This window comes from Hirundo rustica, chromosome 5, assembly GCF_015227805.2.
Source record: "Hirundo rustica isolate bHirRus1 chromosome 5, bHirRus1.pri.v3, whole genome shotgun sequence".
NCBI lineage: Eukaryota > Metazoa > Chordata > Aves > Passeriformes > Hirundinidae > Hirundo > Hirundo rustica.
Genome location: NC_053454.1, coordinates 61,865,234 through 61,878,195, shown reverse-complemented (window position 1 = coordinate 61,878,195; position 12,962 = coordinate 61,865,234). Strand labels below are relative to the sequence as shown.

General features: G+C 49.9%; 1 protein-coding gene across 5 annotated transcripts in view; it reads right to left on the bottom strand.

Annotated features, from left to right (window-relative positions):
• Nucleotides 1-12,962, bottom strand: part of SEPTIN11 (septin 11) — a 48,814-nt gene that overhangs the window by 4,962 nt on the left and 30,890 nt on the right. For 2 of the 5 annotated variants that reach the window (XM_040064284.2, XM_040064288.2), the window contains exons 6-10: nt 12,126-12,222; nt 11,036-11,204; nt 7,709-7,841; nt 7,085-7,272; nt 369-3,869 (exon numbers count right to left, since the gene is read on the bottom strand). In XM_040064284.2, the coding sequence (XP_039920218.1) occupies nt 3,854-3,869; nt 7,085-7,272; nt 7,709-7,841; nt 11,036-11,204; nt 12,126-12,222 (603 nt within the window). In that variant the 3' untranslated portion in view covers nt 369-3,853. Of the gene's footprint in view, nt 1-368; nt 3,870-5,340; nt 5,390-7,084; nt 7,273-7,708; nt 7,842-11,035; nt 11,205-12,125; nt 12,223-12,962 lie in introns of those variants that run through there. The other 3 variants (XM_040064283.2, XM_040064287.1, XM_040064285.2) reach the window with 2 other exon arrangements.

Here is a 12,962-nt window from a genome sequence, read left to right as displayed (position 1 = left end):
CTACAGAAAAAGAGAAAAACAGAAGAGAAAAGAAACAGACGTTCAGAATTGAAATGAAAAAGCGAAGGGGTGTGTGGGGAGGGGTGGAACAAAGGAGGAACAACGGTTTAATATAAGTCGCGAGGGAAGGAATGTACTGGGCAGGTGTCACACACACCAGCTCCGGCCTGAGCTCCCAGGGATGCCGGCTGAGGTGGGGTCACGAGCACCACAAGAAGCGACTGACAAACAGCAGCACGGACCTACAGAGGCGCCTCCAAGGCACAGAACGAGCTGCTGGGAAGGCAGAGGCTGACAGGTGACCCTCCTGTCGCCCCGCCACAGAACGGCAACAGCAAACGTCACAAAGGCCACGCAAAGACCAAAGCTTTGGGTAAAAATATATTTCCTCTCCCCGCTTCAAGTGTTGGCACTATTTGGATCTGTAACCTGAAGCATATACAAGAAATAACTGAGCTTATGCTATAAGGTTATTATTCCATCTGTAATTCAAAAACTGAAATATTTTAACATCAAATAAAGTGACAATATCTAACAGATGCATACATATAATTTGCATTAACACTGTATGTAGGTTACACAATTGCTTAGTTACAAACATGGGTTATTTTCCAATAGCAAGGTAATAAAGTCCTACATCTATGGTTTAAGGCAATCAGGATATTAAAAATACAAGATTTCTACCGCTGTTCACAGCTTGGTTTCCCGTTAATTATAAAAACCCTTCATATTTGTAGAGCTCGGTGCTGGCACGCGCTGGCGAGAGCACCACAGATATCACACCCTGCACACGCAGCCCGGGCCCTCGGAGAAGGGACACGGAAGGGGACTGGATCTGATGGACAGATCTGATGTGGTCACACACAAAAAGACATTTCCATCTGCACTCGGACGGTTTGGGAGAAGCAGAACGAGAGCTGCCTGCAGAAACATCGGCCCCGTTTAACGTGGATGTACTTCCAGGGAGACGCAAATCTCCCTGATGGGATTTCAAGCTGTCAGAAGCACACGGAGGGGGTGACAGGAATGGCAGCTCTCCAGCTGGAGAGGAGCCCGGGGTGGGTGCCAGTGCCTGCTTTCCCCACTCCTGGAGCGCCACAGGAGATGCATTTCAGGATGATGCATTTCACAACCACGAGCTGCAAGGGCACCTTCCTACCCACTGCCCTCCTGAAAGCAACTGGGTGACCCCCGGAAGGTTCTGGGGGAGCAAACCCTTATCCATCTCCTGCTTTCCCACTGCCTGCCACACCCTCATGTGTATCCCCCCTCTACAGAGCAGCCACAGCCCCTCGCAGAGACCTGGACTGTCTTTGCTTTTCCATTCTGGGGGTTTGCTTCATGCCCTGGGAACATCACCATCCCAGAAAAAGCATGTTTCAGCGTGCTTTCCTGCTCCTTTGTATTAGCCTAAGGACTGAAATCCACCTTGTCAGGAACATGCAGTTTTAGAGGAGTTTTAACCACCCCACTTGCAAGTAAGTTAAAACTTGGAGAATCTCCCAGAAAAGCACAGCTGGGTCTCCTGTCAGGAGCGAGGCAGGAAGGATCAGTCTCCTCCTGCCGTACTTACATGCAAAGGTAAAAGCACATCCAGCCAGACCTGAGTGTTATCATTCACTCCATGCACATCAGGGGCTACTGTGAAAAAAGGCATGGGGAAAGAAAAGCAACAAGTGCAGCAGGAACAAGCCAAACATGGCCCAGGAGTTCAAGATGGGGAAAAAAAAGTCATTGCGATCTCCTTTGGCAAAAAAACAAAACAGTACCTTTGACATCTTCAAGTTTGTGGTTTATTCCCAGTTTCTCCAACACAGCTTGTTTTCTGCTGGAGAAAAACTCAACCAAAAAGACACTAATGCACTTGGCCACAGCTTTCTGTCAAAAAGGAAAAGCTCAACTCAGCTGATTTCCCCTGCTAAACATCCCCTGAAGGGCTGTTAAATGAAGCAGGAGAAATAAATGTTAAAATTAAGTTTTCTACTTGGCACAAAACACTGGTAATTAAAAAGAGGACATGCACAGAGGCAGCTGAAGCAAAGCATATTGCCACGAGCATTCGGTGATGGGCATGTGATGTGACTGTAAAAAACTCATGCAAACAACTCAAACTTCTTCCTTCATAACTCAAGATTTTAAAGCTGGGTTTGCCAGAAGCCACAAGAACCAGAATTTCATTTTTCCAAACCACCCTGCAGCAAACCTATTTAACCTGATGAAAAGTGCATAGTTGGCATGTCCAGGATGGAAAAAAAAAAAACCAAAACCACAAACCCCAACAACAACAAAATAATAATAATAATAAAAAAAAAAAAGAGATAAAAAGGTCAACTGTTTTATTTCCAGCTTATTTATCCATTTTTCTGTCTGTCCAAGGCGTGGTACATAGATATCTTCTTCCTAAAGCCATGTTTAAGCGGTGAGGGTTAAAAAGCAAGACAACCCATAAGCTAACCTCCAAGCACTTGAGGGAAAAGTGACTAAAAAAAGTGAGAATTCTGCCTTTTTCCCCACAGAAATTCCATCTGGAAGCAGGCAAACAGCAGTAGTGGGAGACTCAGGCAGGAGGAGTTTTGTGTAAGAGGGCTTTAAAGGAGGCAACAGGAGACTGCCTAGCTAGGGGCAGAGGAAGTGCTGGCTGTGCACCGGCAGAGGAAGAAATCCAGGAGCCATAGGGTAAGCATGGCTCACCACTCCTTGGGAAGGAAGGGAAAGACTGTCTGAAAGCAATGGCATGGAAAAAACACTTTAAACAGACCCACTTCCACCGCGTGCTGGCCAGAGAGTGGGGCCTGGCTCATCCTACGTCTGCTTGACGTGTTCTAGGGCCACCTGAAGGGAACATCATTCCTGCCGCAGAAGGGCTTGGGGGGCAGCGCAGCCACTGTGCGTCCAGGCACCTTCTCTCCCTTGACCTGGAATTCTGGAGCCCACAGCCTTGCAGGTAGTCTGTATTTAAGTTTGTGCAGGAATGCTCCTGGAAGCTCCAAGAAGATGCTGAAGGTTCTATCTTCCCCCTGCCCAGGCATTTGATTCCATAAGGGCTGCTTATGAAAAGCCTCGCTAAGGTCCTACCCGTTGGAAAGCAGGTAGGATTTTAAGGGAGGTTCCAAAGGTTTGAGGCAAGTAGTGCAGGGAGAGCAGTGCTGGGAACGGTCCCTCCCCGGGACAGCCGCAGTGTTCAGCCGCAGCTGCTCGGCTGAGCTGGAAGGGGGGCTGGAAAACCAGGCCAGCACAGGCCAGCGAACCCAGCACGGCCAGGGCAGACAGCACAGAACAGGAACTAACACAAATTATCATGCAAATGTCACGGCATGCAAGGTCAGTTACACTTGGTTATCTACACACACCCCCCTCCCTCTCCCCGGCAGGGACTGGGGCTGCTGCAACACATCAGCTAAACTCCAGCCTTAGCCGTGCCGCGGGCTGGGCTGGCGGGGACGTTCCTACAACGCTCCTTCCCTGAGGCTGGTGAATCCAGGGGCTCCCACAGCACAGGGCTCCTGCAGCCAGCAGCACCGAGGACACCTGAGCCAGTCAATACCTGAGCTGCTGACATCCAACTCTGACTCTTGGTTCAGGCTGGGGGCCAAAAATAATTTACTGCTGATGGTTTTGGTGAGAAAAATACACGGTATCATCATTACCTCGTCCCTCCACCCACCCCTGAACTTCCACTCGCGTACAGTCCTGCGCCCAATCCCTCTTCTTTCTTGTTCCCACTATGTTATTAGATGAGTTAATAGTTATTCATGTTAAAAAATGGAAAAAAAAATATAAAAAGAAAACAGATGGCAGAGACACATTACTGCAAAAGCAGGTGAATGCAGGAACATCCTTGGCTCGACAGGCTTTATGTGAAGCTTGCACTGCAAGTTAAAAAAACAAAACAAAAAACAAAAAAGTTAGCACTAATTGAACTCAAAATGCAAAAAAAAAAAAAAAATCAAGAAAGCCAGGAGAGCCGACACCAGCAACCCGCTCCGGTGGGTGGGCATGCAGACGGATTATGGAATTACAAAGAAATTCACCCTCAAGGCTGGGCTCCGCTCCGGCCTATGACAAGCGAAAGCAAAAAGCAAAACCGGGGGGACAGAACAACTGACCAACCGACCCTGTGAGCTGGTCCAGGCTACAGCCTGTCACCACAGCGCTCGGTGCCTTCAGGGGTCGTTTGATCCCAGCTGGGACACAGGTGCAGGTGGCCAGCTTGGGTCACTTCCCATGGGGCATCCTTGCAGAAGGTAACTCAGGTGTCTCACACCTGACACCAGGATGTCTCCAAGCACTTTGGCTTTCGTAGTCAGGTCAGACCCTTCAGGCACCACCAAACCCTTTCTACAGGGTGTTGGCCAGGCCCTGACATGGATGCTGCAGCTCAGGGACTGCTTTGGGACGAACACGACCCCTGATGGCCAGGCCAGGCACACTGGACCGGAAACTTAAATGGAAAGGAAACTGAAAAAAACAAAAAAAGGTTTTACACTTGGCTTTCAGGAGCAGCTTTAAATAAACCGAGATAGAACCCGAACAGATGGTCCTGGCTCCTGGGGGGCTGCGGATGAGCAGCAACACAACGGCACATGCTGAGGCATGTGGCCATCTATCTACCAGCAGCAGGCAAGCACCAGAAGGCTGCTTGCCTCTCCCACTGGGTCTGCTGCCAGGAGCTCTCTCCAGACAGGTCAGGTTGGAGGCACAGTCCCGTACCAACACTTGCAGCAGGGGCTCGGTCAGTGTGCTCAGCCCCGCATCTGGCCAAGTGCCTGAGCCTGCTCTGCAGTCACCCCTTCAGTGCCTGGGGGACACAGGCGTGCTGTCCCCAAACACTGCTGCTGCCAGGCCAGAGCCTCAGACATTTTAGATAAAAAAGAGTATAAGCTAGAGAATTTCTGGAGGAATAGTCTGGAAATCAGGAAGGCCAGACTCTCCCTCATGGAGTCAGGCGAGCAGCAGATTTCACCCTGAGCCTCCCCTCCGGCATGCACAGCGCGGTGGAAAAGTCTCTGTTGTCCAAATTGGAGAAATCTGATCCCACCTTGAGAAAAGAAAGCATTGCCGTGAATTACTTTGTGGGGAGGCTGCAAGGGTCAGGAATGGTAAGGATTTCCTCTGGCAACTGCACAAGAAGCACCACAGGCCATGGCAGCAGAGAGAGGGGCTGGAAGCCTTAACTATACAAACTGCAGCTCCACATTAGAGTGCAAGGAAAAACTTAAAAGCCTTTAGAAGACCAAGGTGAGCTACAAGGCAGGAGCATCAGCATTTCCCTTTAAAGCCTCTGTTAGTAACTCTGACACTAGAGAACACCTGCAGCCGGTACAGCACCTGGCGTGGAGCGACACAAAGGGCACACTAAAACACGGGCATGTTCCTCAAGGCTGGATTTCTGTGAATGCAGCAGCAGAGCAGAACCTGCGTTTGTCACGGTCGCTGGGAACAGCCCTGTCCCACCCACGATGCTGGAACCAAATAGGAGCTCACACTGACTAGCCAAAGGGACAGAGCTGCCCAGACCACTCCGTACTGCACTGGTCCTACAGCTAAGAGGTGAAAAAATCTGACTGTGCAGTTCTTAAAAAATATCAGCCTACCAGCTCTGAGGGATAAGGAAAGGGGTCTTCAAAACTTTCTGTTCTTTTTAGGGAATGCATCACCGTGTCTGAGCTCTCAGGTGAGACGAGTGCCCCAGCCTATCTGCAGAAGGGTGTTTCAGCATGCCCGGCCCGTAGCTGCCGACACTTGCCGGTTCCAGCGCTCAGCCCGACACCCACGGGGCTGGTCTGTAAGGATTTCTCCCCGAGCGGAGCACGCAGCACACAGCGCTCCGCGGATCCCGGCGGGGGCCCACGGCCACGTCCTCAGCCGGCATCGAGCAGCACGGCTCCATAGGAGCTACATCAATTTACACCAGCCGAGGAACCAGCCCGAGGCCCTCCCCACCTTGCCCGGGCAGCGGCGACCAACGTCGGGCACCGAAGCAGCGGCAGAGACGGGGGCCATGCACTGAGCGTACAAGCTGTAAAACCCCGGTGCATCTGCAGCGCCGCTGCTGCCACACAGCTCAGGCCAGGCTGGAGCTCCCAGGCTGCCACGGGAGACACAAGTGTCTGAGCCACGGCCCTGCTGGCGCTTGGCTCTTGCAGGGGTGACAGCTGGGCGTTCATCACCCGTGTTACTCTAAGGAACACCCCCTTCTCTCTCGAGCAGTGACAGCAGCGTGGAACTGTCGTTTTTGTGTGTGGGTTATCCAAGTGCTTTCCAGTGAGATTTGCTGCATCCCCAGCTTTCCCAATGGCAGGTACCATCTAAGCACCCTTAGCACAGGTGACTCACAAAGGACTTGCGTGAGCACCCTCTTAGTAGGAACGGAAAAAGCCAGCGGAGGGTAAAGGATTACACTCCTAGGGTACGAATATAAAATAGTAAAAACCAGTGCCATGATCTTGACTAAAAGGTAAGGGTTTCTTAGCTTATTATGTCAACTTGATACAACCACAAATGCCATTTAACTGCAATTACGGTACCATAGTAGTTTGTTTTTCTAAAAAAATACAAAACCAAAGCTTCTTGTCTTTAAAGCAAGCTTCCAAGTAATCACTTTTGGCACTAGCGTTACCCATGTAAAAATAACATGGTGGTTTTGGTTTCTAATTTACTTCTACTTACAACTAGAACCTTAAGGAATGGCAGCTGGGGACTACCAGTGAAAGAAAGGATGGGTAGCAACTCCCTTAATAATTCTGGCTCAGGCAGATAAATCAAGAGTCCAGAACATCCCACAGTTCCAGGAGATGCTGGACAGATCAGAAATCAAAACTCCACCAATCCAACTGCTTTCCCAGGCCAGTCAGTCTTGAACATAAAATTTGAAGGTACTCTTCTAGAGAAAAATTAAGATCATGTCCCTGGCCCACCCTTTAGAAAAAAAATATTTTATTTGATCAGGCTGAGAAAAGGCCTGTTTCCAGTCTGGTAATGGGGAAAAGCAAATACAGACATGCAGCAAGAAAGGAAAAAAAAAACACCAGCCTCCCAAAACTTGTAACAAACCCTACAAAGGGTGTGGGTGACATCCGCTTACTTTTTCTTGTCCTTGTCTTTCTTGGTTTGTTGAGAACCTGCCTGCTGAGCCTGTGACTGTAATAGCTGAGCTGCTGCCTTTTTCTTCTGAAAGTTGTTCAGCTCTTCCTCAAGTTCCTTCTTTTTGTCTTCCACCTTTTTCTTCTCTTCTTGGTGAGTCCTCTTTAGATGGTCAAACTTTTCGTGAAGCTGCCGGGACAGAGACAGTGAGAATTGGAAGAAGAAGAAGAGAATTGGCAGAGAAGAATGTTTCACCCCGATTTGCTGGTGCTCCTGCTGGCACTGAGGCCTGACTGCATGCCATCAGCCTGTCCCCAGGTGAGAAAAGCCCTGCAGTTAACACTCACTAGCACACAGAGAGCGGGAATTCCTGCTGCTGTAGGAATCCAAGAGGCCTCTGGACACTTCCACAGCCCTGCGTTCCATCCTTCAGTGCTTTGTACCTAGTGGATTCTATCGGGCTTGGGCAAAGCAAGGGAACGTGGGCACTGAGGGCTGCACCTCTGCAGCAGCACGAGCTCCTCCAGGAGGCCTGAGGAGCAGCTTCCTACCCCAACAGGACATTTTCTGTAACAGCCCTGCCCCAAGCCCTCACAGAGAGCCCTCTGAGCTGCAGTATACTCACATCCTTCTCTGCTTCCTTCAACTCTGCCTCCTTCTCCTTCACTCGCATGACAAACATCTGCCTCATTTCGTCCTCCTTCTTCTGGAGCTCGCCCAGGAATTCATTCCTCTTTGCTTCGTAAGTCTCTTGGAGACTGTTAAAAACACACAAAACCCAGTCAGAGCAGTGTGTCAAGCACAGCCAAGAGCTTCCAAGCTTTCGGAGACCTTAGCACTTAATGTTGTCTTGTCACAAACCACGGTCAGAGGCCCCCGACTGCACCAGAGGCCCAAAACCCATCCCAGTGTGCTAGGTGGCAGCAGTGGCAGGCGAATGGAAAGGGAGAGCCGAGCTCTCTGCTCAGGATCCCGTGCATCAACCACTCAGCAGGGCAGGATGACAGATCTCCAAGAGAAGCAGCCTCTACATAAGCGCCTGCAGCAATCTCCAATGCCCACAGGGCTTGTGATCCCTCAGAGTCACACTGCCTCCTTTCTCCCTCTGTTCGTCCCAAGTCTCTTCATTCCAGACGCAAGATTTCCCAGGGTGAAATCTGCCCCCGTGTAGCTCATTAAGCACGACAGTGACACAGAGCAGAACTCATTTTCACTGCTCGTTGCTAACAGATTCAGATCGGGGCATGATTTAGATGAAGCCATCCTGAGAGACCTCCCTTCCTCCTTTGGCCTTTCCAAACTATCAGCAGCCTTCCTCCTCCAAACAACAATGTTACTGGATTCCTTCATTCCCTCTCTACTCCTTGGCATTCCTTTATTTCCCCAGCACTGAGACAGACAGTGAAGATTTGGGTCATAAAATACGTTATCCATGTACCTCTGAGATTTTTAAAGCCTCTTAGGAGCTCTGGACATCAAATTCCTCTTCTGCTTTATTCCTTAAATGGATTTGGATAGCTCAGACATAATGATAGTGTGGGAATGATAACTATTTCCCCCAAGAGGCTTTTCTGAAAAGGCATTTTTTAAACGAAAACTCCACTGAAGTCATACAGACACACTGCATCCATGTGCCTAAGGAACACATTAACCATTGGGCCAGTGGAACATCCTAATTCCTATAAGATCAAGCTTTTGCTTTTCCTGGCAGTGTTGGGGGTCTTGATGGTTTTTTACCGGTTGGGATTTTTTTTAGGGGATGCAGTATTAAGCTGGGGAACGCAACCTGTCAGATTATCCCAAGCCTTGTATTTAACTCTGCTAATTAATAGGCACTTCAGTCACTTCCTAAAATACTCTCCAGACAGGATGCCCAGAGCTGTTCTGGCACAGCACTGGCCGCCCCAGAGAAATCACACCATTCCACATGACCACACCAGCTTCCTACACATGGAAGCAAAAATACTGACTCTAAAAATGACAAAAATCCTTCCGTGGGAGAGCAGTGCAAGAGCCATCTTTGGATTCTTAGCTAAATGCAGAACCAGACCTCTCACAGCATACGGACTAGAGGAGACTGAAAACAAAATCTCCCTAAAATTCAGTGTTGGATTTAATCCTCCGACTGTGGACACTGAAACTTAAATTCCTAAGCCCTTCTGAAGGATCTGGCAAAGCCCAAGGGCAGGTGAGCCTTTGCTGCTCAGTGAGCACAGACTGAATCTGCAATTAGTGACACGCTGTCCTAGGGAGCAGCAGAGCCTCACGGAGCAAAATGGAAAACTCTGCATGCAGCTCATCGGATCCTGGACCAGGAACCACTTCTTCCAAAGCTCAGTTCCAAAAGCACGATGCCGAGTGATGGGCAAGCAGGAAAAGCCTGGCAGGAGTGAGAGGGGCAGGGGCTTCCTGCTAAATTGTCCCAGGTTCAAAGCTCAATTCTCTGCTGCAGTGACTCTGACTTCCAGAGGAGCCAAGTTCTCAGAGAAACTGGCCTGGCAACTCCCAGGCTGCATGTGAAAAAAAACAATTACAGCCCTAAGGAATAACAGTCCAAACCAACTGGGATCCCTGCAGCTTCTCACAGGCAAAGATGACAAGGGAATTGGCTTTTAAGTACACAAACATATGAACCTAAATTACAAGAGTAACTTGATTTCCCAACACGCCCCCACACACTGAAGGATGATGCCCTGGCAAATAATAATATTTGAAAAAGGAGTATTTTGAAAAGCTTAACCAGAGCGGCAGAGAATCCAGCCCGCAACACACACAGGAGAGCAGAAGGGTCTCTGTGCAGAGAGACCCCATTCCATGGAGCTGATGCCTGTTGGGACCCTGGTGCTCCCTCCTGACCTCCTGCAGCCTGGCCTAGCAAGGTGGGGGTCTCAGACATTACCGATCCCCCATTTCCACACCTCACACAAGCCCCTACACAGCACCGATGGTTTGCTGGGACCTCCTGCCCTGCTCCCCCTGAGATTTGCCAAAAGCTCCCTGCCCCTGGCTGATGCTAGCTGGCTAAAGATGCAGCAGTTCCTGTGGCTCCCGGGGCCAAGATGCAGGGAAAAGCATCCTTTTGATCCCTGAGCTGAGAGAGAACATCTCCCTCATTTCTGATACGCATCAGTCTCGGCTAAACAGCTTGGGATCATAGGTTTTGTTTGTTTATTGGAAAGAGAAGGCACCCAGAGTGAACTGCTCTGAACTAGCACGTACCAGATGGAGAAATTCTGTACGTTTTCATTTCCTTTCTACTTATAGCTTGGTCAAAAGAGGCCTCGTGTACAGGAAGCAATGGAAATTCCTCAGATTCCTCCAAAGGAAGGGCTGAGCCCATCTTAAGCCATTGCTCTCCAGAAAGGAAATCCAATAAAGCTTCACACTTGGGCTTAGTAACAGAACTGGGCTTGACTGATTCCAGCAGAGTTTCTGCTGCAGAAGAAGCACAGCTGCATCTACTCAGCAAGTCAGAACTAAGACCCCAAACCAGTGCCAACCCCTGACACGCATGTGTGTTACAGGGGCAAAACCCCACCAGTGGCCTGGAATTCTGACTGCCTTCCCCAGGAGGCAGAGAGGAACGTGGGATGCTGTAAGGCAGGGGGTGCAGTTATTGGGGAAAAGTTGGGGAGGAATGGGAAACAGGAAATGAAAGGAGAAAACAAACACTCCCAAATTCCCACACAGCTGTCCTAGCTAATGGCTTCGGCTTCAGACCAATAAAGCTGTCTGACAGAATGAACTATGTGTTCAGCAATCAGCCAAACCTCAGGCATGAGTGTGTGGCACCCTCTTCACGGCTCACCTTGGACCAGCTTGTGAAGAGGGTCAAAAGATCATTTACCCCAGCATGTCCCCAACACATGGGCCACGTTCCTGTCGCTTTTCCTGCCTGGAATTGCAGGCAGCCCCGAGCAGCAGCAGAGCAAGCAGTGCCCGAGTTCCCTACCTGAAAGGCTTGCTGTCCGGATCCGTGTCCTTGAATCCCATCTCTTCCAGCTTGCAGCGCCTGTACAGCTCGTAGTGCCGGGTGTGCGTCTGCTCCCTCAAGTCCTCCATGTTCACTCGGATCAGCATCTCCCGCAGCTTCACAAAATCACAGTGGTTTTCATTTTCAACTGCAAAAACGACAGAATAGCCACAGAGAGAACATTAAACCCAGGAGCTGGGCTCCCCCTTTCCCTGGATTTGGGCCCCAATGTAGCAAACCTCAGAGTTCTTCAGGCACACAAGTAGAACTCCAAGTCAGCCACACCAAAATGCCTTGCTGAAGCCATCCCACACCAGCCTGGGCCTGAGTTCCAGGCCTGCACTGGATTTGCAAGATTTCTGTGTTGCCCATCTGTCACAGAGCTCCCGTCTCCCCATCCATTTTTGCACCAGCAAGGTGATGATCCGTTTGCTCACAGGATTTCACTTCCCACTCAAACCCACTCGAAATCCTAACGTTCACAGGGGCTCGCACAGGCAAAGTCTAAACTGAATCTCAAACTATCTGGTCCTAGTTTTCCGGGAACAGCAAGAACACAGCAGGATACAGGTCGAGTCCAAGACCTCCCAAACACATCAACTTCTTTCCTAACTGTTTTTCCCAGTATCATCCTCCGGTGAATACAGCTGAAAGTTTCTGAAGCTGCTTCAGGGTTGGCTGGTATTACTGAGAAGCCAGAGAGTATTGCAGAATTGCACTGTGAATGCTCCCCTGCAGCTTCCTGGGCCATTCTCCAACGGGATACACAACTGAAGCTGCAAGGAGACAATCACCATCTCAATCCTGTACTTCTCAGTGCTGGCTGGAAAGCAAGGATCAGCTCTGTACTTTTGCCAGCTTCAGTAAAGCCTAGGCTGCAAACAGTGCCCTGGCCAAACTCTGCCTTCCTGCAGGAAGGAGCTTTTGGCTCCATATCCAGATGTCCATGTTCAGACCCAAGCTGTGCTTTCTCGAGCCAGATTTCGGTAAGGGCCATCCAGAGATCAAAGCATCTTGGATCAGAAGGGGACAGGACGAGGCGGCCTCGTTTGTGCCTTTGGGAACGTACCCTGCACGACACCCCAGGGGTACTGCCTGGCTTTCGCCATCTTGTTGCCGATCTTCACTTCTTCGGTGCTGCCAACCACGGCAAAAGGAAGGTGGACCTACACAAAGGAAAGGGACAATGAGGCCAGGGATTTCCTTTGCTGCCTTGCCAGAGATTGTTTCTCGAGAAAGCTGTTTACTGGGGCAGCTCTGCTAGATTTAAGTTGTTTAAACACCTTTGCAAATCCGTCTGGTGTTTTAGGAAGAGCAACAGGACAATCTGGATGAGAAACCCGATCAGACTTAAAGCCCAAAACTCTAAAGTCCTAAAAATACAAGATATGTACATATTTTTCATTTAATTACAAAGCACTACTGTCTTAAGCATAGAACAAGTCTTACAAACTGGAACTGAATTTGAACACTGAGAAAAAAGAACGGTGAAGCAATAAAAAAGAAAATAAAGTACATCCTCTCAAGGAAGGTAGGCTCAAAATTCAGGGGGATTTTGCTGCTACAAAGAACTGCTAACACTTCCTCTTAAACAGGGCAAAGCTGTGAGCAAGGGGAAGGACGGAGCTGACCCAGCCCTGGGCTGACACGTCTGAGTCACAGAGCTCTGCTCTGTCCAGGTCTCTCCTTGGGTGTGGTGGCGACAATCTGGGATCTACTCCCAGAAGCGTGGCTGCTGCCAGGAGGGAGCTCGCCTCAGCGGCCAGCCCAGCCCCGTGGAACCCTCCCTGCATTAACAGGATCCAAAGGGGCTGGGTGCAAGCTCTGGGAGTGGGAGCTGTGTCAGCCAAGCCGTGGTCAGAGGCTGGGTGGGAGGGGAAGGTGTCAGGGCAGAGATGGGATTGTC